General features: G+C 48.6%; 2 protein-coding genes and 1 non-coding gene across 3 annotated transcripts; 1 reads left to right on the forward strand and 2 right to left on the reverse strand.

Annotated features, from left to right (window-relative positions):
- The first annotated feature begins 4,353 nt into the window (after window positions 1-4,353).
- Window positions 4,354-7,990, forward strand: LOC135819524 (uncharacterized). The gene is made up of 2 exons (XM_065332750.1): window positions 4,354-4,759; window positions 5,931-7,990. The coding sequence occupies exons 1-2, from the start codon at window positions 4,508-4,510 to the stop codon at window positions 7,161-7,163; spliced, it is 1,485 nt and encodes a 494-aa protein (XP_065188822.1). The 5' UTR covers window positions 4,354-4,507; the 3' UTR covers window positions 7,164-7,990.
- Window positions 7,991-9,149: 1,159 nt separating this feature from the next.
- On the reverse strand, window positions 9,150-27,700 carry LOC135819525 (proton-coupled zinc antiporter SLC30A9, mitochondrial-like). Its single transcript, XM_065332752.1, has 18 exons — window positions 27,472-27,700; window positions 25,915-26,178; window positions 22,816-22,894; window positions 22,362-22,457; window positions 21,658-21,749; window positions 20,780-20,826; window positions 19,859-19,917; window positions 19,462-19,564; window positions 18,477-18,532; window positions 16,354-16,489; window positions 16,014-16,053; window positions 15,109-15,180; window positions 13,978-14,127; window positions 13,397-13,457; window positions 12,541-12,635; window positions 11,893-11,993; window positions 10,125-10,238; window positions 9,150-9,567 (listed from the first exon to the last, which is right to left on the reverse strand). Exons 1-18 carry the CDS (start codon window positions 27,494-27,496, stop codon window positions 9,523-9,525), a joined length of 1,635 nt encoding a protein of 544 aa, XP_065188824.1. The 5' UTR covers window positions 27,497-27,700; the 3' UTR covers window positions 9,150-9,522.
- Window positions 21,537-21,608, reverse strand: Trnae-cuc (transfer RNA glutamic acid (anticodon CUC)). Its single transcript has one exon. It is a non-coding gene; the product is annotated as a tRNA-Glu (tRNA).
- Window positions 27,701-27,917: the final 217 nt, after the last annotated feature.

Genomic DNA, 27,917 nt, shown 5'->3' on the forward strand with positions numbered 1-27,917 from the left:
GCTTCGCGGCCCTACACCTGCGAACACTGGGACGTGAACTGGCACAAAGCGCAAACTTGATTCGCGCTATCGGATTTCACGGATCGCGGAGCAGCACAGACTGTCACGTGCGCTTCGCTGTTCCTGCTCCTCCTATATTTTCCAAGAGAGCTGATGCCGTCGGGTGACAGGTCCTTTTATTTGACAACCACCACAGTGCCTCACTGACCGGCTGTCAAGCATGGCATCCTACTCCTAGGATCCTACATACATGTAGTCCTAGCAGTAGCACAGCATCACCACGTGTACACCACTCCGCTCCTCCTTTTTTCAAGTACATGCATGTACGATGTAGATGTACGATGTAGATGTACAAATGAGGATACAGACTCAGTCAGTCATGTACATGATTGTACAGCCACGGCCAGGCCACGTGCTCAGCTATGGACCTATGGTCTCCGGACGATAATGCACAGCATACAGACAGCTTGCCGCCACTTGAACCACTGTGAGCACGGGTAGATCGGTCTACTCAGACGTCGACCCAGAATCTGCAAGTAATTACATGTAGTTGCCGAAGAAAGCCTATGCCGTTCAAGCCTTGCCTTCCCATCTTTGAAGAGAAAGTGACGCCGGAGACTACTTATAGCTCCGAACATAATTATCGGCATGCGAACGAAGAAATCAGCCTGAAGCCGAATCAGGGGATGGGACATCATGGGTGCCGAAGGTCGTTGACCATTCACCACGTTGTCACTTCTGGTAGCACGGTCACTCCGAGCTATGATGTAGTGGCTTCGGCTTTATAAGAAGGTAGCTCTTGAGTCCGGCCACAACTCTCAAAGTACGATGTGATTCCTCGTATTTTCATTAAACAAAGCATTAAGTCATTTGAACTCGGATGGTGAGCCAATTTAATTATGGTAAAAAGGAGAAGGACAAAAGCGGACTAGTCGACTGGATATGATCTGGTTACGTTGGTGGACAGTTAGTCATAACTCGAAACATTTTATCCTTTCTCTTTTTGATTCAATCTTGACAAAACTTTCTTGGAGATAAAAATGCTTTCTCTCTCTCCTCTCTCCCCCCCCCCCCTCTCTCTCTCTCTCTCTCTCTCTCTCTCTCTCTCTCTCTCTCTCTCTCTCTCTCTCTCTCTCTCTCTCTCTCTCTCTCTTCTCTCCCCTCTCTCTCTCTCCTCTCTCTCTCTCTCTCTCTCTCTCTCTCTCTCTCTCTCTCTCTCTCTCTCTCTCTCTCTCTCTCTCTCTCTCTCTCTCTCTCTCTCTCTCTCTCTCTCTCTCTCTCTCTCTCTCTCTCTCTCTCTCTCTCTCTCTCTCTCTCTCTCTCTCTCTCTCTCTCTCTCTCTCTCTCTCTTTCTCTCTCTCTCTCTCTCTCTCTCTCTCTCTCTCTCTCTCCCCTCTCTCTCTCTCTCTCTCTCTCTCTCTCTCTCTCTCTCTCTCTCTCTCTCTCTCTCTCTCTTCTCTCTCTCTCTCTCTCTCTCTCTCTCTCTCTCTCTCTCTCTCTCTCTCTCTCTCTCTCTTCTCTCTCGTTGTTGTTGTTGTTGTTGTTGTTGTTGTTGTTGTTGTTGTTGTTGTTGTTGTTGTTGTTGTTGTTGTTGTTGTTGTTGTTGCTGGCTGCTGCTGCTGCTGCTGTTGTTGTTGTTTCAAATCTTTATTCTCACTATAGCCAGTGGCCAATAAGAGATGGTTGTTGTTGTTGTTGTTGTTGTTGTTGTTGTTGTTGTTGTTGCTGTTGTTGTTACCGCTGCTGTTGGTCATTTTGTGAGAGCTTGGACAATTCATTTTTCCAGGCAATAAAGCAGTCTCTCTATCTCCTCTCTCTTTTTTCTCTCTCGCCCCCCCCCTCCCCCCCCCCTTCTCTCTCTCATCATGCATGCGTCACACTCTCATGTAATATTTCTATATAATAATAATAATAATAATAATAATAATAACTTTATTAGGATGACCCAAAGGCTGACCGCCTATCGTGGGGTCCGTCGCATTGAAGGATGATGGTACATATTATAGTATAAGATTGCCTGCTTCACACTCTCATGTAATATTTCTTTCCTTTCTTCGTCTTTTGTGAGAACTTGGACAATCCACTTGTCCAGGCAAGAAGGCAGCAATGCCTATTCATTCTGGGAGAAGTAAAATAGAATATACCAACCAACCAAGGACACACAAGTCACAGAGAATCTCAAAGACTAAGTACATTTAAACGTTTGGGGAACCGAGGAGGTAAGAGCCCTCCTTCTTCCTTCTCCTTGTGTGGGCGGGCGTGTATTTACCGCCATTTCCCAAGGTGTGTTTTAACCAACCATTTCTTAGCTGGAGTTTACTTGGCAACCTATAGTCACACGGTAGTATCAGCACTTCTATGATTTACCACTATCATGCATGGTGAGAGTCCGAAGATAAATTACTTGGTCAGGGGAACTACGATAGTACCTCCACCAGTCCATCACTCGTGACCTGGCAATGTTACCGATTTTCAATGATTCACAGTGCCCGTGATATGTATAATGTAGTGATAGGGCTAGCGATACACCTGCTGCAGCTACCAGCAAGATCTCCTCTCTTCTTACGAGCAGGCTGTGTAGTGTCTTCAGTAAAACTGAGAAACGGAAGAAAAACTAGCTTTGCCACTTCATTGCGACAAGGGGTGCTTGGGGAGGGAAGGCCTTACCGACGTTGTCGTCTTGTTACAGAGAACCCTAATCAGTGCATCACGTCTCACCTCGTCTAACGAACGGGGCCCTGAGAACGAAGGCGGTATCATGAGCAGCGGATCAAGGGCACTGAGGGGGTCGAGGGCAGTACCTTCGTCCCTGTGGTTTTCTCAGCAACCGCGGCGGTGTTGGTCGAGCTGCCTCCCTCATTCCGAGTCAACTACATGTACATGTAAACACGCTGTACTTCAGTTCTCAGTTCTCAAGAGACGTCTAGACGTCCTTTGTGCTCTTCAACGGTCAGGGCTCACCATGACCATACAAAATTCAAAAAGCGTCGACCACCATTTTGAAAACATGGCGATGCCGCCAATGCCAGAGTTTGTGCAGTCATAGCGGCTACGCACCCGAGTTCATGCTCATCGATGTACAGCGATGTACAGTCTAGTCGTAAAATACCGGTATTTTACGACTCCCTGGTCTACTCTGTACAGCGAAGGGCCAGTGCCGAAGCCGCGGAATCTTGTTGTTTGATGTCGGGAAAGACACGCGGAGAAGACGTCCTTTCTCCAAGCCATCTTGGTCATTTTTCTCAATCCGCTGGTGGGTGTCGACCAAGATATGTCCGTGAGGTACTGGTGAACTTGAGTCCTGGCATCTACAAGAATTTGCGCGCCTAGCTAGCTAACCAATGTTGTCAGTAGAACTCAGCGTTTCCTGATCGCGACTCGGCACACTCTTTTCTGTTTGGCCTCGCAGCTTTCACGCTGCCGCGAGTGGGGAGTTTCCTGGCCACAAATGAATCCCTTAGTCATGACCATGATGAGAGGTGACTGGTATGATCCCTGACTGGCATGAGTCCTTAGCTTGAGTCAACACGAAGGTAAACTCTTCACTTGGAACGCTTGCTGTCTCCTCCGTCCTTTCTTGTTGCACTTGCAGATATGTGCACGGCTGCCAGTTTTTGTTGGTGCGCGCGGCGACGCACGGCCGACCTTGATGCCTTCAAAAAAGTAGAACAGCGGTTCTCCTTGGCCGATTCTCACCATCGATAGCTCATTTTCAAGGTCTTGGAATTCTCTATCGGTTTACCGTCCCCGATTTTTAATTTTCTCTTCATTCACTTGTTCGCACGCCTTCGCGTTTGAGTGATTTCACCATCCGATCTCAGCCAAACGAAGGCCAAATCGAAAAATTCGAGACGGTAACCCTCCAAAGACACACCTTCTGAACACGAATCCACAATGGCCTAATGTCTAAAACCAACGAATACAGCCAAGCTCCACTCAGAAAACACCCCACAATTGCAGGAAACAGCCCGTTTTGCCGTGCGCTGATTGGTCAAATCCAAATGACCGTTATTGACGCTTTGTATGGTCGTGGTCAGGGAGTCGTCAAATACAAGTATTTGACGACTCCCTGGTCGTGGTGAGCCCTGACGTGACGCCGAGTGATCTTGTTGTTCGCGTTCTATAGATAGATCCTTCTTTTTTTTTTTTTTTTTTTTTTTTTTTTCCTTCTTTTGTTTCAGTCTGCATAGGTTTTCTGGCACCACGCAAATAATTGTCCATAATGTGTACAGCTCATGATGTACGCACGTGTACCACGTGATTTCGATCATCGTGCACACGCGTGCGGTGTGCACATGTGCAGAGCTCCATATTTTGAGTTTTGAAAGTGAAAATTTTGATTTGGTACTTCGACTGCCAAGAGAGACAGGATCGGAGAACTTTGGCCGTCAGAGAGGCGTTCGTCCAAGCCAAAGCAGTTCTGCCCCTCCCCACAGCTGGAAGACACCGGACGAACAAGTTGACGTCTGTCTACTATTTGCTAGCCGGGTCGTGGGCGAGCTGCAAGATGAGCAACATTCAGAACTCTGAGAATTTGAACTCCTCGGCGAAGCAGCCTCTGCTCACTCGGCAAGCAGATTCTGATGTGAGCCTGCCGGACTATATCCACGGGCCCGAGGAGGGCGGCAGTACGAGTCGTTCTTCTGGGTCCGACGCGGGCCAGGTAGTGTTTCAGATCTCACCCAGGCTTGGTGTCAGTATCCGGCTGAGTGCTGTTGCAGTGAACATTGCCCTGTCAGTACTCACCGTATTAGCACAGGTAGGCACATGTGCAGTCATGCAGGTAGCTACACTACTATGCACGTGTAGGTAGGTACAGTTTAATTGTAGGTAGCCTTGTAGTGTAGGTGCATGTACATACATGTACCTAGGTACAGTCCTGGCCAGAAAAATCCGGCCTCATGAAAAAATAATGTCGCGGGGGGGGGGGGGGGGGGAGAGAGAGGGGCTACGTGGCCCTGTCCCCGGGGAAAATTGCGGAAAAAATCGCAAAAAACGCGGCATAATATGGCATAATTTGCGGTGAATTTGCGGTAAATATGCGGTGAATGCGGCAATTTTCAGTGAGTATGTAGTGAAATCAATCAGTTACAAGTCTCTGGTGTAAGCACTCGTCATATTTGAGTAAAAAGCCGCCACGATGAGACGTTGCTGACCGAACAGTGCACTGTGTGTACGTGTAGTGCAACAAAAAAGTTCAAAAAACGCGGGGAAAATCGCGGAAAACGCGGTCTTTTAAAAAATCGCAAAAAAACGCAGACAAAAACGCGGCCGCGGAATCGCAATTTTCCCCGGGGACAGCCTAACACCACACACACACACACACACACACACCTGTCCTGTAGAGCCACTGCCACAGGGGTCACGTGGGCCCCGGAGGGGCATCAGATAGGAAGATGGAGCACGCAGCCTGATGACGCCGGAGATGGTGGAGCAAACGGAACCGGCGAGAACACACGCATACATGAGTGAACGAATTACGCTGCTGGGCAGTCGGGCGGGGACCAGTCCTCGAGCACCGGTGACGACCGAGGCCTTGCGCAGTCCCGGCCGAAAGCAGCGGGCACACGCAGCACAGTGCACAGCACAGCAGGCATCCTGTACATAGATTTCACAGGGCTCGGGAGGCTGAGGAGCGGAACAGCGGACTTGGCCAAGTGGTCTGAAATCCCAGGCGGTCACTCTCGCAGAGTGACCATTTATGGGCAATTCTGGGCTAAAACTAAGCCTAACAGTCTATACTTGTCACCATTTACTACGACCATTCAGAATAGTTACCATTATCTTTTCTAGGCGCATGCACTACAGATAGCCGGGCAAGGCACAGCTGTTGAAGGGGATTTCCCGAACATAATTATCAGGATTATTTGCCCGCAATTGACCCGAGCCGTTGTGCTGTTCTCTACCTGTGTGTCTGTCTGTACATCCAGGTCGGCATGACGGTCACCTTGCCTATGTTCTCCAGCGCACTGGGCTCACACATGATCTGCGGCGAGCTGAAGCCCGTCGGCGACGTCTACTTCCTGCTGCTGTTCTCGGCGTTCTGGTTCATCGTCTTCTTCGGCACTCTCCTTCTGCTGGCGCGCTTCCTGAACCCGGAGTTCTCGCTTCGTTCCAACGTTAGCCACTCCAACAGGGTGCTGCTCGGCAGCTTCAACGTCCTCAACGGCCTTCTGCTGGTGTTCAGCAGCCCGGACGATCGCACACCGGTGTTCCTGCAGCCGCTGCTGTCGACGATTATCATACCGTTCACCGTGTTCTTCAGCTACGTGATCCTGCGCAAGAAGGAGAGCGCGCCGCGTCTGATCTGCTGCCTGATCGTCATCATCGGCCTCGTCATCTCCACCGAGCCAGTCATCTTCAACATTGACGGCCAGGGCAGCAGTGGGCCGGTGAAGACCAAGGCCATCACGCGCTTCGTCTGGAGCTGCGTGTTCATGATCGGCTTCGTACCGCTGGCCATCAACAACGTCGTCGAGGAAAAGCTGCTCAAGCAGTCGGCAAAGAAAGCGGAGGCTTGCGGCGGCGAGGCGGCAAAGGAACACGACGTCAACGCGCTGCTGCTGATGTTCTGGATCAACTTTTGGACGTTCGTCCTGTACGTGGTGCTCTTCTGGGTCGACTTCATCCCGGTCTTCGGCACCGTCAGTGGCTTCCACGACTTCAAGGCGCACATGAGCGACGGCATGCGCTGCATGTTCGGCAACCCGCGAGGCCCCAGCGAGTATTTTGCGAACGTGAGCGCGAGCTGTGCGTCGACGCTGAACGACCCGACGCAGTTCAACCCGGACCCGAGCTGCTCGGTGCCGGTCAGCTACTGCTGGATGTTTGTGACGTTCTACTGCCTGGCCAACCTGTTCAGCCTGATGCTGATTAAGTACGCGGCCGGCGCTGTCTACCTGGTGGTAGTGCAAGGGCTGATCACGCCGCTTGGTGCCATCTTCTGGTACCTGTTCAAGATGGACCGGACGGCGCACGTCTCGTGGCACCCAGTCTACCACGCCGGCGCCTCCACCTACACGCTCATCGGCCTGCTGCTGATGGTGCCCGCCGTCGTGGCCTACAATGTCCTGGGCAGGCGTGCTGCCACCGCTGCTCAGCAAGAGCAAGAGGCGGCCATTCGCGACGCCGAGCAGAGTGAAGCGCGAGGAATCCGGCTCTAACTGTTCCGCTGTCCAGGAACCGACGTCACCCTGTAAGTCAAGGCTTTATCGGCCATTGGGTCGTGTCTAACCGCCAATTCAGTTATATGATGCTATTTATTTTATTTATTTATAAATTTTATATACTCAATCTCCAGACAGCTAGCTGCGTCGATCTTGTTGTCGTCTCTGCAACATGCTTTACATGGTAGAGTGTGCATTGGTCTTTCTACAGAGTAGCGCTAGTCTGAAGGTCTTATCGAAATAATGATCATCACGATACACTCGGATCACCGGGCACCCTTGCCTCTCGGTTTGCACCCATTGACAAAGAATAATTCTGATAGTTAATTCTGGATGCAGTTCTACTGTAGGTGGGTGTTTCTGCCACCCGATCACTTTGACCTAGAGCTGTTGATTGTGACGTCGTTGCTGAGTTCGATCTTGTCCATCTTGGAGAATTCTTATCCTTGCTAAGCTACACAAGGATTTTAGCAGCAGCAGCAGCAGCATTATTTTTTATGCGCCTTTACATGTAGGTTTTGTGTAGTGTTAGATATTAGGATTTTTACCAACGGAAATAAATAGCAATTTCCTACTTGGAACTGTTTCAAATAGGGGCAGGAAGGTCTTCAGTCCAATCCACCCTTGCATTTTCTTCTTCCTTCTGTACTGTGATTCCACTTCAACATACTTACGAGAATTCTCGTTTCGATTGTTTTGGCCGGCATTGTACATGCCGTGGCTTTTTGCCTTTGCAGTTTAACTTCTTTTCTGCTGTCTTGCAGTTTTGCTTGATCTTGTATCCTCTAGTCTGAAATCTGAAGCACAAGAATGTTGTGGCGTTTCTGAATATTTCCGTATTAAACGGGCCATCCGTAAATATAGATATTTATTTAGAAACGAAAACTAGTCGTTTAGGGGGAGGGGGTTGAGCGCCTGTTCGTTTCTCGAAAAATATCGACGCACAGTTTGTATGTGTGGGCACGTCCAGAAAAGAAAAGACAAAAATATCGATACTATGCATCGTTTGTATGTGTTTGTTTCTGAGGGAGGGGGGTTGAAGAGAAACGACTAGTTTTCGTTTCTAAATAAATATCAGTATTCACGGATGACCCCTAACAATCATGCAGTGTTGATATTTTTCTTGTGTACCGGGTATTGCAGGTACAAACGTCCATGCTTGAGTTTGTTCTGGATTCTGGACTCTCAGTCAGGGTGGGCGATTCTCTATAAACTTTAACAAGTGCTGCTTCAAGCTTTGCTAAGCTAGTCTATATAGACTTGGGCAGTTGGGGCTAAGCAGCAGCAGCAGCAGTTCCGGTATGAATAAATAGAGCCGGGGACTTGAAAGTGACAATTAGAACTTTTATGTACCCATAAAGTGAGCCAGGCCACACGCTCTCAGTCAATATTATTTATTATTATTATTCATGACAAACAGTACATGATAGCAGTGGTGAGGCTTGCTGCAGCTTCATTTATAGGAAAAGGTTTCAGAGCACCATACTCTTCCCCAGTCCCTCTGCAACAATATCGAACTGAGTTTGATAAGAGTGGTCTGCTTTCTCTAAACCGTATGCCGGTATGATTGCACTAAAGGTTGCGATTGTGACTAGTGACTAACTTTCACGCGCAGCATCAGAGAGCATGCAACCTCGCACCAGTAGGCATTGCCATCAAAATCAGTTTGCAGCGCAAGAAGCGCACATCAGCTTTCATGCCAGTGATCAGTAACCGCACCCTCCCCCCCCCCCCCCCCGCGGCGGGGTGCTGCTGGGAATTCTACCAAATTGATAGATTGTAGACCTGCCAACCATACCATCTTATTCATCGTCACTGCTATTTCCGGGTTGGCCTTGAAAAGCACATCTCATTTCCCATTTCCCATACTAGTACTTGTTGGCCTTGAACGGGCCGGGGCACAGGGATAGAAGGGCTGTAAGAAAAAAGATGTTCAACTTCTAGTAATTCTACACAGTCCCACCACCGGTACAAGCACAGCCATGGAAATCTACATTTTTTGTTCGTTGAAGTAACGTTACACACAATGCATACAAGTGATACAATTACGGTAGGTTACAGACAGACAGACACGACATGACATGACATCATTATTGTAGGTGATGGTGGGCTAACTCCCCGATAGGACAACAAAAAAAGAAAATTAATAGTTGCGAAACACCAGCACAGGGGGAGTAAAAGAAATGAAAAAATGGCTAATATACAATCCACGCGTGTGAATAGAAAGCGTCGTCGCAAAGTATACAGGCTTCAAAGAAGCCCATTCAGGACGCACAGGTCGTCATAAATCATCTAGAAATGGGGGGGGGGGGGGGGGGCTTGGGAGGGTACAGTATTATAACATACATTCGGGTGTCTAGAGGATTTCCAAGTCGATGTGACGCACCGACGGGAATTTGGCCTGCAAGCACGAAAGCGCAAACACAGACAGGAGAATTCAGGTTTGGTGGTGCAAAGAGTTGTCGCTACAAAGTAGGCATGTTACAGTCAGACCTCGCTTATCCGGTCCTCGTTTATCCGGATCCCTCGCCATCCGGAAGAAAATAGTTGGTTACAAATGTACAGCATATGCCATGCTTACATACAGAATGTGTGTTCGATTATCCGGTTCCCTCGCCTATCCGGATAATTTTGTGGAAAACGGATGTGTGCCGTTATGCGAGGTCTGACTGTACTCACATTACATTCACACAATCATGTACGTTTTCGGCATAGAGCACCTGGCAAAGTGATCCAAACATGTGCCCCCCCCCCCCCTCCCACAACCTATGGGTGGTGCTTGGAATGTGCTGCACGGAGAACAAAACAGTCGCAAAACGTTAGAACTGCTAGCACAAACTTGAAGCATTACGATGTGATGAAAGCAGCCCGCCAAACAAGTACATGTACAAGTCGAAATGACCAAGGCGGAAGAAAATTAATGATATGATCAGAACGACGAATTTATTAATTTCTTACCTTGATAGCTTTTTCTACAAAGTCAATGTGTTCTCCCAACTCATTGGTCATGTCTGTGGCAAAACGGTGAAGAAACTGTTGCCGCTGAATGTCACTGCTCAGATTGGTCATCGACTGCAGGGGCAGAGTGACATGGACAAAGAGAGAGAGAGAAAGAGAGAGAGAGAGAGAGAGAGAGAGAGAGAGAGAGAGAGAGAGAGAGAGAGAGAGAGAGAGACAGAGAGAGACAGAGAGAGAGACAGAGAGAGAGACAGAGAGAGAGACAGAGAGAGAGACAGAGAGAGAGAGAGAGAGAGAGAGAGAGAGAGAGAGACAGAGAGAGAGAAAGAGAGAGAGACAGAGAGAGAGAGAGAGAGAGAGAGAGAGAGAGAGAGAGAGGGAGAGAGAGAGAGAGAGAGAGAGAATAAGACACAAGGTTATACAAAATAGCAGTGAGCACTATCTCCTGGACATGCAATAATCTGGAACACAACTACCGGTATCCTTACTCCACGGCACGGGGGAGTAATCATACTCCACGGCACGGGGGAGTAATCATACTCCACGGCACGGGGGAGTAATCATACTCCACGGCACGGGGGAGTAATCATACTCCACGGCACGGGGGAGTAATCATACTCCACGGCACGGGGGAGTAATCATACTCCACGGCACGGGGGAGTAATCATACTCCACGGCACGGGGGAGTAATCATACTCCACGGCACAGGGGAGTAATCATACTCCACGGCACGGGGGAGTAATCATACTCCACGGCACGGGGGAGTAATCATACTCCACGGCACGGGGGAGTAATCATACTCCACGGCACGGGGGAGTAATCATACTCCACGGCACGGGGGAGTAATCATACTCCACGGCACAGGGGAGTAATCATACTCCACGGCACAGGGGAGTAATCATACTACACGGCACGGGGGAGTAATCATACTCCACGGCACGGGGGAGTAATCATACTCCACGGCACGGGGGAGTAATCATACTCCACGGCACAGGGGAGTAATCATACTCCACGGCACGGGGGAGTAATCATACTACACGGCACGGGGGAGTAATCATACTCCACGGCACGGGGGAGTAATCATACTACACTATACACACTCTGCACAGCACTCTCTGTCTGCAAAGAATTCTGCTTTTTGAAAGTCAGTTTTCAGTGTCATTGGCACAAATTTGTGTTGCTAAATCAGAGTGGATCTGACATAGGCTTCACTAGCACCATTGATGACACAGGACTTCATCTAGCCAGAAGCAAAGTTAGTCCATTGGTCAACACTCGGTTACATGTACTCGAATGGCAAGTATACCGGTATGTACACACACCCTGAAACACACCATTGACCATTGAACGCCTATCGCCGGAGGCGATGATAGCGATGCTGCAGCAGAAGCCATAGCAGCTTGTGCCGGGATTGCACCATTCAACAGCTTGCAAGGCTGAAGAATTGACCGCCACTATTCAGCCTGGTTTACACCACACGGCTATGAAGTGGCTTTTTCTGGCCAGCGAATCCCTACTTTTTGGTCTTCTTCATATCTTTTCCGCACATACATCACACCACATACTCTGGCATACACTGGCTGTTGGCAACCACCCAGGAGAATGAAAGAAAAGTCAGGAAGAGTCTGAGAAAGAGAAGAAAGATGTGGGTGACCATAATCGTCGGGAATCGAACCCGCAACCTCTCGATTGGAAATCGCTGCACATACCACTGCACCATATGGGACACACACACACCACACACACACGTGCACACGCACACACCAACCTTGAAGTAGGAGTTGGTGTCGGCGTGACGTGCTATGGTCAGAGCAGCTAGTTCTCTACCATCGATAAGAATCTCGGCTTTGAAACTAATAGCGTTGGCACCTGCAGAAGAGAACACAACGACGACGGCCAAGGCAGCACCGCCGGAAGCAGTTTTCAATCGGTCCGGTTGTACCATAGTCTTTCATACGTTGTGTATAATATGGCGGGGGCATATGCCCTTCTCAGCTGTAAACGTGCATTGGTAGCTACAAAGTTGGTCCGGTGCTAACCTGACCAACTGGACCGCTTCCGACAGGCCTGCAAGGAACTCACAAAGTTGAACATGACGGGAACTACGTACGAGTGAGTGTGCATGGGGGGAGTGAGCAGCACCGAAGCAAACCAAGGTAGCAATAGGAATACAACGGTGTGTGGGCATGTGTGCTCACACACACCATCAGCATTCGCCCGTACTCATACACACATGCGTGCATGCACGCATGTGTGTATGAGTACGGGCAAACTACAAATTGCAGATGCACACATGTTTTCTAACATACCCCGTAACTCGGCACGTGCTAGCTATCAACTTAAAAGGAGGTGACACATGCCGACAAGTCGAGATTGTCTTACAAGAGCATTCTGACTCGAATTGTGACAAACTCACCGATAACAACACCCTTGGTGTCATGCACGGAGCTGATGATGCGGTCCTCTTCCAGCAGTTCTATAATCTTGGACAATACCTGAGGTTGTATGGACCTAGAGAGTAGTGACAGTGACAGTGACAGGGGTGAATACAGCAGCAGTAGCAGCAGAAAACTCTGTTACATCCACGCTACCAAGAGTAGATAAACGAGAGTGTGCAACTCGCGGATGGGTTCGTCCACGGCGGAGTTTGTTGTTGACGTACTCTTTTCTACGACGCATGCGCTGCGAGTCGTTTGGAAAGTTTTGCCTCGTGCACTTGGCCGGGCTTTACATTACAAGGTCGGTGCCCAGCACGTGCTCTCACACTGCTCTGCGGCAAAATGCGCGTTTTTCTGAAAAAAGGTGACGTCAACAAAAAATCCGCCGTGAGCCGGGGTATCTGCAGATTGTACAGGCGAGATCCGGAGTTGAACACTCTCGTTTATCTACTCTTGATGCTACAAAACACTGACATCTCACTATACACACAAGTGAGTTGAAAGTTACGGCACAACTCTACTGTTGTCCACCGTGGGTTGGTTCGTTTGGAAGAAAACAATAAGCCCATTGCGCAGTGAGGTAATTTGTACCATAAGCACCCCACACAGCCACCTGGGCATGGTCGTCTGGGGTGTTGAACAGTGCATTGCTGATCCCAGTGTACTCACATAACACCCCACACAGCCACCTGGGCATGGTTGTCTGGGGTGTGTAATAGTGCATTGCTGATCCCAGCGTACTCACATGCATTACTCATATCTTCCATATTTGGCAATGCACAATGGGCTTATTCACAGGCTCATCAATCAGTACAGACACAGCCAAACACTTACTTTCCCACCAACATGTTCTGGTTACGTCGAATGATTGAGAATGATGCTAACGTGAGCAGTCCTGTCGCACACGACGACAAGAAAACAAAGAGCATACAAGTATATGAGCATGCGTGCACACCCCACAGACATGCATGTGCGCGTCTAGTACTTTTCACAGGAAGCCCAACACCCCCTTCCAACGCGCATGTTACTGGCCCACACACACACGTACCCAAGCCAACCAACAATGGATCACTAAGTTAATGTTGCTGAGTTTAACTATGAATATACATGGGAGCCGCAGAATTCCGACCACCTTTCGGACCGGGCAAAGTGGTCTGATTTTTGAAACTGACCAACCTGCACAGGTGCCTATGAAGACAAATTCGGGACTGAGGAAAAGTGACTAGATTGGTAAAGTGGTCGGTTAAGTGACGTGGTCGGAAAGAGAGGTTCCACAGTACTCGGAATGCCGAGTCACCACCCCACCATCAGTGATGCGCACGCGACTACCAGAGACCCAAGACGCCTGAGAAAGATAAGACTGCCAAGCCCCGAGTAGTCAAATGTGTTTGCTGGCTTTGGGTAGTGGCACTCACCTCCAATGAGTACCATACCACCGGCATCCCACATAGCATTGCCAGAATAGTGACTGATCAGCAGCGAGAGAGAAGCTATGCTCAGACCGCAGATGGAGAAGAAGTCCTCGGTCAGCACGTGAATGCTGTTGGACTCGCTGCCGTGCTGAACTGAAGTGCACAAACACACGCATGCCCACACGCATACACACACACACGCATACACATACACAGACACACGCACGCATGCATACACAGACACACACACGCATACACAGACACACACATACACACATGCACACACAGATACACACACAAACACGCACAAACACACATAATAAAAACTAGTGGACTATGACAATGAGAGCATGCAATAAAAGCTGAACAGAAAGAACAGAAGGTGTCAGCAGTACAGGCAGGAAGAAAACAAAAAAGGGAATTTCCCTCACAGCCAAGGTAGAATACAGTGAAGTCTCCGGTAATGTATTTTTACACCAGTTATCACGTATGTTCAAATAGACACACAGACACACAAATACACACACAGACCTAGACACATATTATATAATTATACACTCACGACAAACACACACTTGCCGGTACACACATGCACGTGAACACACACACCTTTGACCTTTGACGCCCATCGCCGGAGGCGATGATAGCAATGCTACGGCAGAAGCCATAGCAACTTGTGCTGGGATAACACCATTCAACAGCTTGCAAGGCTGAAGAATTGACCGTCACTATTCAGCCTGGTCTACACCATACAGCTATTTGGAGTGACATTTTCTGGCCAGTGAATCCCTTTTTTGGTCTTTTTCATTTTTTTTTTTTTTTTTTTTTTTTTTGTCCCGCACACACATCACACCACATACTCCGGCATGCACTGGCTGTTGGTAACCACCCAGGAGAATGAAAGAAAAGTCAGGAAGAGTCTGAGAAAGAGAAGAAAGACGTGTGTGACCATAATCGTCGGGAATCGAACCCGCAATCTATCGATTGGAAATCGCTGCACATACCACACACACACACGCACACACACACACACACACACACACACACACACACACACACACACACACACACACATATACACATACACACATATACACATACACACATACACACACACACACCCAGGTGACATACCATATGAGAAGAAGCTGAGTCCCGCTTCCCGGCTAAGCTGGCTGACACGACGAAATGCCTGGTAGCACGTGGCTACGGCGCACACACAATTACATATACACACACACGGACACACACAATTACATAATTATACACACACACGGACACACACACATAACATCATCATACCGCTATACATGTCCTGACACATGCAGGGATAGGGTGAGCATGAAACGAATCCCAAACAACACCAGCAAGAATCATAGAGATACCTGTACTGGCAACAAACAAAACGACTCAGTACGGGTACAGTCAGACCACATCCGTTTTCCACACAAATAACCGGATAGGCGAGGGAACCGGATAATCGAACACACATACTGTATGGGTACATGACATATGCTGTATATCGGTAAGCAACGATGTTCTTCCGGATGGCGAGGGATCCGGATAAAAGAGGACCGGATAAGTGAGCTCACCACGGGTATCTAAACGATGCACAGGTCAATGTCAATGTGTCTGTTCACCAATACTGGTCTAGAGTTGTGTCCGAGTTAGGGCTTGAAAGGGTTACAGCATAGCCAGCCTGCCATCACAACAACGCTAACTTTCCGATCCACTTGGATTCAGTTTTTGGAAAAGTTGTAGTTGTGTGGATTCACATGTTAGGGTGATTTCCCTTCAAACAAGCGCGACACATCCGCCGGTAGTGACAGAACTGGGCACTCCTAGTACCCACAGACGAAAATCACAGCTGTGTGCAACACATGCGGTACACCGACCATACACCCAACTTGGCTGTGGTCAGTGCAAGTCAAATCGACCCAGGAGTCGTGATTTGCTGACTTCTGCAGTCATCATATTCATACCCTATTGACTATTGTGCATCCGTGTCCATTCCTGGTACTTTTCACTGTGTTGCTTACCTCCTTCGACAACAAACGATCCAGTTAGCATAAGAAAGGCCTGCAAAGAATGGAAAACACACAACCATTATGGATTTATCACATCATGCCTGGGGCCAGATGGAAAGAATGAACAAAGAGAGGGGGAGGGGAGAGAGACAGATAGATAGATAGACAGACAGACAGATAGAGAGAGAGAGAGAGTGAGAGAGAGAGAGAGAAGCGTAAGCTGTATGTGTGATTGTCAACATCCTAACACAAGCATGCATGGGTTTCGTGATCCAGTTGGTTCGGGAAAATTGCGAAGCAAACAACACTCTGCTAAACCCCATGGATTCAGAGCAAAGACGAACAAACTGACCAGATGCAGAGACTCAAGTCCATGCGGCTCCAAGAAAGCCAGACTACCAGTGTAGATATTGTACAGTCCGCCGATGAAGAACAACGAGAAACCACTGAACAGACCGTATACGTAGATCTGACGTGTGTGACCATACCTGCAAACAGCAGAAACAACAACGACGACGACGACGACGACAACAACAACAACAACGACGACGACGACAACAACAACAACAACAACAACAACAACAACAACAACAACAACAACAACAACAGCAACAGCAACAGCAACAACAAGGTGTGACTTATATTCTGGGAAATACTGTAGGACTCAACACCACAGTTGTTCAGCTTGCTGGCATGTTGCACCAACAACAAGTTACATTATGTGCATGAAGGTCACACAGCAAATCCTCTGTATTCGATTTCGCAGTACATAAAGAAGTCGAATAATCGTAACCCCGTTATTATTATTATGGAGTTGGCTTTATTTCACTCACGTTGTCATGACATGAGGTAAGAACCCCATCACCGGGCCAAAAGAGACCAAGGGTAATGAGAGAAAAAAAAATAGATAAATGGCCAACGCAATGAAGACCGAAGCAAAAAGGATTGTAAAAACCAAAGCAAAAATATTGAAAGCCGACGCAGAAACTGAGAGACGGACAGAAATAAGCAGTACGATGGAGGATGCCAGGACATATTCGAATACAAAAAGATGGAGGAGGACAGGACATATTCGAATACAAAAAGAGTAATTACAAAAATGGACTACCAGTACAGGAATAGACCTGTAGAAATAGGGGAAGAGATGAATGCCGGACATACTCAAATGGCAAGAGAAAAATCAGGCTGTGAGAACCGTCATACTGCACATTCATGGATGTCAAAGCAAATGCGGTATTGGAGGTTTATACAGACTAGCTCTACCCGTAACATGAGGAGCCTAATGCCGAATGCCAAGAACCGACTTGATGATGTTCAGCGTGCCCAGGATAGCACATTGCTGAGCCCTTTCAATGCGCAGAGTGCCTGCCAATGCCAACACAAAGTGTGAGAGGGACACACCAGTCAGTCCACCAAGCGCCCCAACAACCAGGGGCACAACGCGGACATCATCCACATGCCAGATGCGCCGCAGCTCTTGGCAAAGGGGAGCGTACTCTGTTATTTTTTCGGCGATTTTTGTGGGCACATTCTGGTCCAGTGGAACACTGACATCCATCAGCAGCACCTGTGTGCTGGACCGCAACACCAGGTCTGGACGGTTGTGGCGCACTTGCGTATCCGTTGGGATATTGAACTCCCACAGGAGCTTCATGTCAGGATTTTCCGTGACAGGCACAAGATGATGCTTCAGCGGGTTGCTTCCCGGCTGACCCAGACCATGCCGCTTGCATAGTGCCCAATGCACCAACTTGACGAGCGTGTCATGCCGTTCGATATACAGTGTTTTGGCTAGGGCTGGGCAACAGGCCACAATGTGATCAACTGTTTCTCCGCGAGTGCCGCAAACTCGACAAATGTCCACAACGTCTCCCCGTCCAATGACCGTGACCTGATAGTGCCTGGTCGCAATGGCCTGATCCTGTACAGCCAGCAAGAGTCCCTCTGTCGCAGGCCTGATCGTTGGCGATTTCAGCCAGCGAAAACTCAAGCCCAGGTCCAAGCCAGCATCAGAAGCTCGTCTCCAGAACTGGCCATGGAGAGGCTTACCTTGGATAACGGCCAGGCACCGGAGAGCAACGGCCTTCTTGACAATGACTTTTGTGGCAGTCTCCAAGTCGGGTAGGTCAAGTTCACCCAGAAGTCTGGAGGCTTGACGTGTAACTGATTTTGACGGTGCCACATCATTGTCGTGATGGCGCTTAACAGCAGCCAACAGTGGCACGTTTGGGTGGGCTTGTAGGTACCGCGCCACCCGGACACGGGTTCTATCCAGGAGATCCCGGAATGATAGAATTCCTCGACCACCCATAATAATAATAATAATTATTATTATTATTATTATACGTTGCCCTATCACATAGCAGTGTGAAATTCTGATTTTCAACACAATCGTGTTCCGCCTTCTGTTCTCATTGATATCTTAGTGCAGAGTTGCCAGTGTAAGACAAGAGGGTCAAGTAGCAGGTAACTTACGGATGGTCATAAGAAGGTGAGGAGCATGACTTGTAGTAGCCAAGCAGTAGTAGAGACTATGCACCGACACAAGCATACATACGTACACACGCGTAGTACACAAATAAACACACATGCACGCACACAGGCACAGGTAAGCAAACACCTACGCCCTTTCCTCAAATCACTCACACAGCGTCATTTCAGTTGTCCTCTTCCCCTGATTATTAGTAGGGCTGTGTTTTTTAGTAAAAAAAAACCAAAAAAACAGCACTGGCTAAATCACATCAATGCACAGTAGAACAGGCGGAACAACAAAATCCGCTTCCTGCCACACCCACCCCTACCAGCACTAGCAGCAGCAGAACCAGCAGCACCACCAACACCACCAGCAGCATCACCAACACCACCAGCAGCACTTCCACCAGCAGCATCACCAACACCACCGGCAGCACTTCCGCCAGCAGCACTTCCACCAGTAGGCTTCCGAGGAATATGCTCGTAGTTTTACCAATAATTCCTTTGAGCATTGCTCAAAATTTCGACCGATTATTCCCGTAATCTCACTGATAATTCTCATAATAATGCTTTTTTTTCTTCCCTTTTTTTCGCAGATACCGTACCACGTACGGGTATTGTTGCCACTTGTACGGGCAAAAAAATCACGGTTCGCGTGAGACTCGCATGGAAGCTGATTTTTCTTTCCTTTTTTGAAATACAGAGCAATCAACTGCAGGATCACAACTTTTTTTGGTACAAATCAGGGTGTTATAAATGAAAAAAATAGAAAAAAGGGGGCATCGCTCAGATTTTACCGATTATTCCACAAAATTCGCCAATAATTCCCGTTTTAAAAATCACAACGATAATTCCTGAAATTATGCCGGCACATTCCGCGGAAGCCTATCCACCAGCAGCACCAGCAGCACCAGCAGCACCACCACCACCCCACCATATCTGTACTCACACTACCTGTTCACACTAAACAGCCAGCCAGCCACCTTACCTGGTTAACAACATCGAATGCCGAGTGGAAGCTCTCAGCAAGCATCGAGTGAGAGCCAGTCCAGACGTACGCACCGGTTTTCAGCGCACACACAAGAGAATTTCTGTCAGGAAAAGCGAAGCGAAAAAGAATGTCCACCGAAAATATAGAAATGAACTCCGAGACAGATTTGGAGGTGCACGTGGAAATTAATTCAAGTTGTTACCCTGGAGTGGACATTTGTGCTTTCTCTGAACACCCCCCCCCCCCCCCCCACACACACACGTATTTTCACGCACGAGAAAGAAGACCAGAAGTACCACCAGTAACAGATCTGACACCACCAGGTATCGAGCGCAGAATCGTTGCTCTGACCAGGAATAGGAATACAAGTTACTCATATGCTACACTGACTCACCCACAGATAGCGTAGAGGATAACCCTGCAATGGTGGGACGTGATGTCAAATTTGTTGGTCTGCACATAGACAGTGGGAACAAGGCATCAAACTATAACTACACAGGAAAAGAAAGACAAACTGCGTGGAACGAACTAACCCACTACTGGTATTCTGAGACTTGTCACCAACTTTGAAAATCAATAGAGAGGTTCCGCATAACGTAATTACGTTAGTAAAAAACGTAGTCGATCTACGGAAATCTTACGTAAACTGCATGCGGATCTGTGTTCCGCCATACAGAGTTTTCAAATGACGTAGCTGCCCTTGCCAACTCCGAACGCGGCAGTGTACGACCGGATCGACCTCGGGAGGGAAGTCATAAATTTGTACCCCAATCCACTTAGGGAGCACCTACGTTATCAGAGTCCTATCTACGTACTCTACGTAGACAACTTTCCGTAAGTGGAGTGAAAACTCGCGAATTCACGGGTTTTTCCCGCCCACTAACGTAAAGTTGCTCAACTTTACGTAGTGCGGAACCTCTCCATTACCAACAGTTTTCAAAATCCGATTATGATGGTGGATGTTGGCAAGTATCTTGGCATTACGGATGCAACCACCGGCAACTAACGTGAGTGTACCCCCCCCCCCCCCCCCACACCTACACTCCTCTCCTCCCACCACACCCACACGGACACATGCACGCACACGCTCCCAAGCACAGCCACACACATGTACCCCCTCAACATACAACACCCCCCCCCCCCCCCCACCACCACGCACACACCTCAGACCTCAGACATGCCCATCGCGGAAGCGATGATAGCGAACAGCTATGTTAGACATAGCAACTTGTGCTGGGATGCACGCACACACACACACACACACACACACACACACACACACACACGCACACGCACACACACTCGCAGCACCTACCAGCGGCGGTTTTCTCTTGGTCGTCTTGTGGTGGAAGGCACGCATAACTACAACAGCACACGCCAAACAAAACACACACAAACAGGCACTGATCTTTCCAGGTATTTCCTGAGCAACTCCTGATCTGCTTACAGGAATATTTGGTGTATGTCGGTGTCATGGCCATCGTCATAAGTTAGTCTTGTCAATCGCCGGGCAGCGCAATTCAGGGATTGGTTCAGCAACATAAAGCCAGGAGAATCACTGATCCTCCTCAAGGGCCTGTCAACAAAGACCACCGGATCTACAGAAAAGCTGACGCTAACCGGACGCCCTTGGTGCAGCGGAAACTGTCCATGTACGACAGGATCCGGCTCGATCGAGGGATGCAACTTTGATCCGCAGCACTTTGGTGCATGAAAATTGGTCCGGTCAATACAGGATTGCGCTTGGTACAGGGTACGGCAAACCCAGGTTATACTATATGACATTGTTTCAAGACAATCCAAATGTTTTCGCTCGGGGTCTTTCATTTCAAAGATAACGATTGAAAGCACGACTTTTCTCCAATCATAACACGCCAACACATGGTCTCTCCTCTGCAAAAGTCACCGCAGACTGCAGCGGAGAGACCACACTTGCGTGTTTGGATTGAAGAAAAAAATAACCGTGCACAGTAGAGCTTGCCAATCCTATGCTAGAAGAGTGAAAGTACAACTCCCCAGAAAAATTGGCCGTTGGTACTGAAAGAAAAAAGAAAAAGAAAAAAAAAGAGGTGTTCCCACACCGGGAATCGAACCCGGGCCGCGGCGGTGAGAGCGCCGAATCCTAACCACTAGACCATATGGGACAACTGGGAGTAAAGCAACAGTCGACGATGACAAACTTGATATGCTTACTTTGTTGACGCATTTCCTCAGCATCGAGCAGATCTTGGCGTCGACGCTGCTGATCATGAAGATTGCTAAGACTACCCCATACTTCAATAGACCTGCAGCCAAGAGAGAGCGGAAGGACAGCAGTGAACAAATAGACGTGCATGCATGCATGCACGCCCCCGCACGCGTGCCCACACGAGCACGAGCGCACACGCACGAACACCCCCCCCCCCCTCACACACACATACACACACACACACACACACACACACGTGCGTGTACGCACACATGAGCTCACCCCATACAAACACACAACAGTACTCTTGTACAAGACAGCAGACGCAGCGTTCAGAAACTCTTCAAACAGACACACCATGCCTTTGGTAAGAAATGAGTAATCAGCCTCATTTCCCTGTGCTGCGCTAAGGAGTCCACGAAGTACGGGGGTACGCAAACTAAGCATGCAGAGTTTTCGCCACCGGTCTCGTAGCAGTACATGTAGAGCACTCTTGTGCGGGATAGTGCCGAAGTCACAGCATTACATCATTGCATCAAAGCATTACATCACTGCATCAAAGTATAACATCACTGCATCAAAGCATTGCATCACTGCATCAAAGAACAGTACATGAATGTGGCAACGCAGCACATATCACTGTACCAAAGCAGTGCATGTGCTAATTGACATGCTCTTCACTCGAAGAGGACAGAAGCACATCACTTACTTGGCCTGGACGGCGGACAGCGGGTACATCTGCTCGCGGTCGCCACTGGCGTACGCACTGCGAATGGGCAGCACCGATTCCAGCTGGTCAAGATGCCTGCACACAAGAACATTACAAAGTCAGTTCAACAGAGTGAACGCCTGAGAGCGGCACAAACCCGGTAAAGGATGCGCAATGGATTCTATGGACCAGGCACAACTCAAAGTGATACCTATACAGGAACCTGATCTCCCGAAGGCTGAATCTTGTAATAAGGTGTTGCGAACAGAACATTGGGCCAGAGTGTCAAGTGGTACCCATTCTGGCCGTACATGTCCGAGTCCAAGCCAAAAATATACTGACATGTGTGTGTATATGTGTATGCGTGTGGTTGGGTGGGTGGGTGGGGGTGGGGGGACACGTGACTGACGACCCATGGCAGTGTTACACCATCACACGGGGTCTTCCTCCTTACCCCTGCTCGAGCAGATAGAAGTGCTTGGCCCTCTCCGCCGAGATCACCGTATTGATGGTGTATGGCGAGAGCTGAATCTCTGCAGTCACCCAGAAATGAACAAAATGTACATTATTACACTCACACACACAAGCATATACACACACACACACACACACACAATGTACGCCAGTCGCAAGAGAAGCACGCACATCTGCAAGTGCACTGGATGTGCAGCCACAGATTTTTTTCTTACAGCTACGATAGCGGACAATATCTGAATAAAACGGATCGAGACGAGTGCCAGATAACTGTCTAATCTACACAACTGGCGACACATGCAGCACACATACGCATATGAGTTCAGTAAAGTAAAGGTCGCATATCTGTGTTACCACCGGCTATATAATTGTGTTGAGAAACACAACCAGCTTTGGGACCGTCCGTAAATATTGAACTTTTTTCATGAAACAAATTGTTGAAAGGGGAAGTTAAGGCAAAAATCAAAATTTCACCAGTTGTAGTCTTCGGGGTGCTGAGTCGAATGGTCTTGGTCCGAGGAAGCTGAGACGCTCCCTTCCTACTTGAATCCCAATCGAACTCGCGCACTTCCACCCAAACTGGGTGACTGCGCCCTACGAGATGGGGATTTGTATGCAAAATGTCACTAAAAGCGCCATTTCGTTCTTATAAAAGCACGGATGACCGCGATTGGCCCATATGTTGTAATCTTTTGGACGCTGAGTCGATTGGTTTTGGTCCGAAAAGGCTGCGATGCAGCGTTCCTCCTTTATTCCCAATCGAACATGGTCGAACAAGCGGTCACGTGCTCCTGCGTACACCAGTCAGCTGGTCACCGTGCCTGCAGGGTACAACTTACTAGCCTGTTTGACCTTTTTTGGCTGCAGTCCTGTCACTCGAGTTGAACCTTGGTGTGAAAGTTGTCGCCTGCTGGCGTGGTGACCAGGTGATTTGGGCACCCAGGAGCACGTGACCGCTTCTTCAACCATGTTCGATTGGGAATAAAGGAGGAACGCTGCATCGTAGCCTTTTCGGACCAAAACCAGTCGACTCAGCGTCCAAAAGACTACAACATATGGGCCAATCGCGGTCATCCGTGCTTTTATAAGAACGAAATGGCGCTTTTAGTGACATTTTGCATACAAATCCCCATCTCGTAGGGCGCAGTCACCCAGTTTGGGTGGAAGTGCGCGAGTTCGATTGGGATTCAAGTAGGAAGGGAGCGTCTCAGCTTCCTCGGACCAAGACCATTCGACTCAGCACCCTGAAGACTACAACTGGTGAAATTTTATTTTTGCCTTAACTTCCCCTTTAAGTTTAGCCCTCTCAGTGCCACGGGCGACTTTAGTCGCCCAAAATGAGTATGTGTGTACAAATAAATTCGTATCTCCACTTCTACACACAGGAGAGTTACAAACGACCACTCTACGTGTTCAGGAAGACCTTGGCTATCGACTCATCACATCGTTTTGTGTCCGTGAGGATAGATATCGCCAGGGCGAAGCTTGAAGCGCGCGCGCTCGGACAAACAATTGTCGCCCGTAGAAAACATGACGTATGCGCATCGCGGGTTTCTCTATTTCTTTCGCGGCAACCCATGCGTATTGGGTATCAAAACATCGAGATTTTCAGCGGCTTTCAGGCCAACTTTGTCCGAATTCCGTGCGTTGAAAGTTGACTGCACTGCGATTGCTCGCGCGCGTGAGAAAGTGCAGATGCTACGAAAATGCAGAAAACGGACTTCGCTCAGGCGCCCTCGCGAGGAAGACTATTTTCGCTGCATATTCTCTTCACAGCTGTCTGCCTGACCTTGATATCTTTCCAGAGAGCCATCGTTTGTAAAGATCCGTGGATATACAGCTGAGCTATGAAAAATTTGAGTTCAGCTCAACTCAGAAAAATTTGAATTTTTCTGACCCCCTTGGCACTGAAAGGGTTAGACTCAAACTCCCTCCCCCTCAGAACGTAAAAAATGTTCGCACGTACACGCATATACAACAAAAGTCGCAAACGTATCACTGCTCCTACGGCCATGTACATGTATCAATGTTTTCTGAAACGAAATTGGTCAACCCCCCCACCCCATAGTGAAATTATTTCGTTTCGTGAAAAAAGTTCGGTATTTATGAACGACCCCTTAGTAAGTGCCAACGTAATAAACACGACTATACCAATGATAGGGTTTCAATTGGACTCAAACACGTGCTTTTATACAAAACAAAACACCATGGGGGTTTACTGCAAACCCAAAGTCAATGCATAAAATTGCCCACCATTGTAATTGCAGTGGACTGAACATGACGCTGGTAAAGGTGGGGGACCATCGTGCGTGAGTGCGCATGCAGGTTACACACACGCACGCACGCACACACACACACACACACACACACACACACACACACACACACGTGTGCATACAGGTTATGTGTGTGTGACAGTGTGTGTGTGTGTCTGTGGTGTGTCTGTGTGTGTGTATGTGCCAGCTAGTTCGGTTGGTGGGTGCACTTATGCCAGATAGTGTTGGGCCTGTTGCCAACGGGCTCGGCTGCTTGAAGGTGTATTGTTGTACCTACCACCTTTGTTGGTTTCAGGTTTCATATACTTTCTGTTTGAAGTATACATACCTGTTAACCATGGACTGCTTCTGGCTAGATTAACTCTTGTGTAATCAATGGTGCTAGTGAAGCTTATATCAGATCCACCCTGATTTAGCCACTCACACTAGTACCAAGTATTACCTTCACTGGGGGCAGGGGTACCTGCAGTTGGATCCCGGGACGGATACCCTGATGCCGTCAATCCTTTTTCTGCACCTTGTCCTCAACCACTTACTGAGGTGTGGTGAGCCCATAAGTGGGATCATTTCAAGTCCACCCCAGTTTGGGGATTTCAGGGGGTGTCGGCCATTGGGTGGTTCAATGGCCAATTGAGTCATCTTTCCAAGATTCCTTTTGAGTCTCTCTCCCCTCTCCCGGGGAGACCCACGTGACCAGTTTTGGCAGTGAGCAAGTACAAGTACAAGTATGTGCATGTGTGCATGTGTGCGTGTGTATATACGTGTGGAGCGAGTACACAAGGCGGCAATCAGGTTAGCCTTACCTGTCTTGACAGCCGTAGTGTTCGAAGGGTCAGACGACGATGCATCGTCCCCGTTCTCACTATCCGAGTCCTGGCCATCGCTGTTGCTCTTGTTGCGACTGCCAAATAGCGACCAGCTCAAACTGCGGGTCGGGAACAGGCTGTGTGCGGGCACGGGACGAGCTCTCGGCAAAACCTGGCGTGCCGCTGGTGATTCGGTCCCGCCAACACCAGGCAGCACGCCGGTTACAGAGCTACACCGCGCTGTGTTCCAGACCTGGCGGCCTGCTCATACACATACACGTACGCACACACACGCACACATACACACACACACGCACACACATTCACCCGCAGATGCACCAAGAAATGAAACACAACGCGACTACAAATGTCTTCATTGCCACCAACCAGTGATCGGCTACACTACTGCGTGAGTACAAATTTTCGTTCACGAAATCTTTCGTTAGATCACTCCACCAGCAAGTTCGTTACATACTAAACTTAGTTTTTGGTCGAGGTCTGTCACCCCGAACGTTCAGAAGGGTCAACTTCGGTTTGGTACAAACTTTAGTTATTTTGTGCCCCGTAACGAATATAGCGACTGCTAATTCCAAACGAAACTTAGTACTTATACCGTACTGTCGGTCGCTGAAGAACTGGGGTCGGCCGTCTAGCCTAGACCGCTCCTATTTTCTATGTACAGTTGAGTGACCATGTACACATTGGTATGCTGTGCTTGGCGAAGTTCTAGGTTGATCGTTCTTTGGCGCTCCGTTCTTTGGCGCTCCGTTCTTTGGCGCTCCGTTCTTCGGCGCTCCGTTCTTTGGCGCTCCGTTCTTCGGCGCTCCGTTCTTCGGCCCCCGACAGTACTGTACACTGCCCAGGAGAGTGTCTGGTAGGAGCAATTGTTAGGGCAGTGGACAAAATTACGCCAAAATAGCCTTGGTAAATACTAAATACTTAACAGATCTCAGCAAGGACTACCGAGTGCACATTATGTAAGCTATGTGCGCACGGTACTGTCGGGCGCCAAAGAGCGGAGCGCAGAACAAGGATCAACCTAGAACTTCACCAAGCACAGCATACCGCTGTCTACACGGTGACTGAGCGGCACACAGATTGTAATACATGAAGATAGGAACGGTCTAGGCTAGGAGGCTAACCCCCAGTTCTTCGGCCACCGACAGTACTGCAGTATGTGAGTGGCACGTTTTCTAATAGTGACCACTGGTTGCAGCAAAAATGGCAAAGACCTGCACTGAACGAAATTGGTTTACAATACTAATGCTATACGGGTGCTAGTGTCGCTGGTGTACGCGACTGACTGACTCTCACATCGATACGCGCACGGAAATGTTTGGAGGTGATGTGATATCAGCTCCATGCAAAATGTTTTCAAAATGTGCATGCACAAATCGGGTTCAAACCATCATGCATGACCGTCTCGTGGAGAAATCAGTGAAACGCTCTCCTTGTGCAAGGATTACGCAATGAAAATGATCAACAACGACTAGCATAATTATACTGATAGAGGCACAAGACCCACGCACAACATCGATGCCACTTGAAACTCACATCGCATCAACGAAATCACGTTCATATCGTTCTTTCAAACATGGCAATGTGGAATTGCAAGTGGTTGCTTCAGCTCCTGACAGCGATGGCTATTCGCAGGAAGACTACGATTATAACGTACTGGCTCCAGTGACAGTCACTAATGAGTTAGGCCTTTCCACAACAATACTAAGAATATCAATTAGACAACATTACACATCGAAGCACAAGAACTATCAGGGAAGGAAATCAAAAAGCACAAAAATTAATAATGTGCACGCAACACGCTACGTCGCGTCGATCATAGACTTTTTGGATGGGTGATAATTTTTGCGCTGATTGCACGTGGTTGCTAGGTTTCGTGATCTATATCTGCTACGCGTATACGCGTATACGAGCGATGATCTCATCTCATCATATTACACGTAGATCTACACTTTAGACCTATACTACACTACTGTGCACTA

The sequence above is a fragment of the Sycon ciliatum genome, chromosome 6 (assembly GCF_964019385.1).
Source record: "Sycon ciliatum chromosome 6, ocSycCili1.1, whole genome shotgun sequence".
Taxonomy (NCBI): domain Eukaryota; kingdom Metazoa; phylum Porifera; class Calcarea; order Leucosolenida; family Sycettidae; genus Sycon; species Sycon ciliatum.

Excerpts from the sequence above, each read along its gene's own strand:
- LOC135819525 (XM_065332752.1), bottom strand. The coding sequence starts at position 27,496 with ATGAACGTGATTTCGTTGATGCGAT. Across the intron at positions 22,895-25,914 it reads CACTACGGCTGTCAAGACAG|AGATTCAGCTCTCGCCATAC; the intron begins GTAAGGCTAACC and ends GGGTGACTGCAG. Across the intron at positions 15,181-16,013 it reads ATCGTTTGTTGTCGAAGGAG|CCACGTGCTACCAGGCATTT; the intron begins GTAAGCAACACA and ends TGTGCGCCGTAG.
- LOC135819524 (XM_065332750.1), top strand. The coding sequence starts at position 4,508 with ATGAGCAACATTCAGAACTCTGAGAATTTGAACTCCTCGGCGAAGCAG. Across the intron at positions 4,760-5,930 it reads TACTCACCGTATTAGCACAG|GTCGGCATGACGGTCACCTT; the intron begins GTAGGCACATGT and ends CTGTACATCCAG.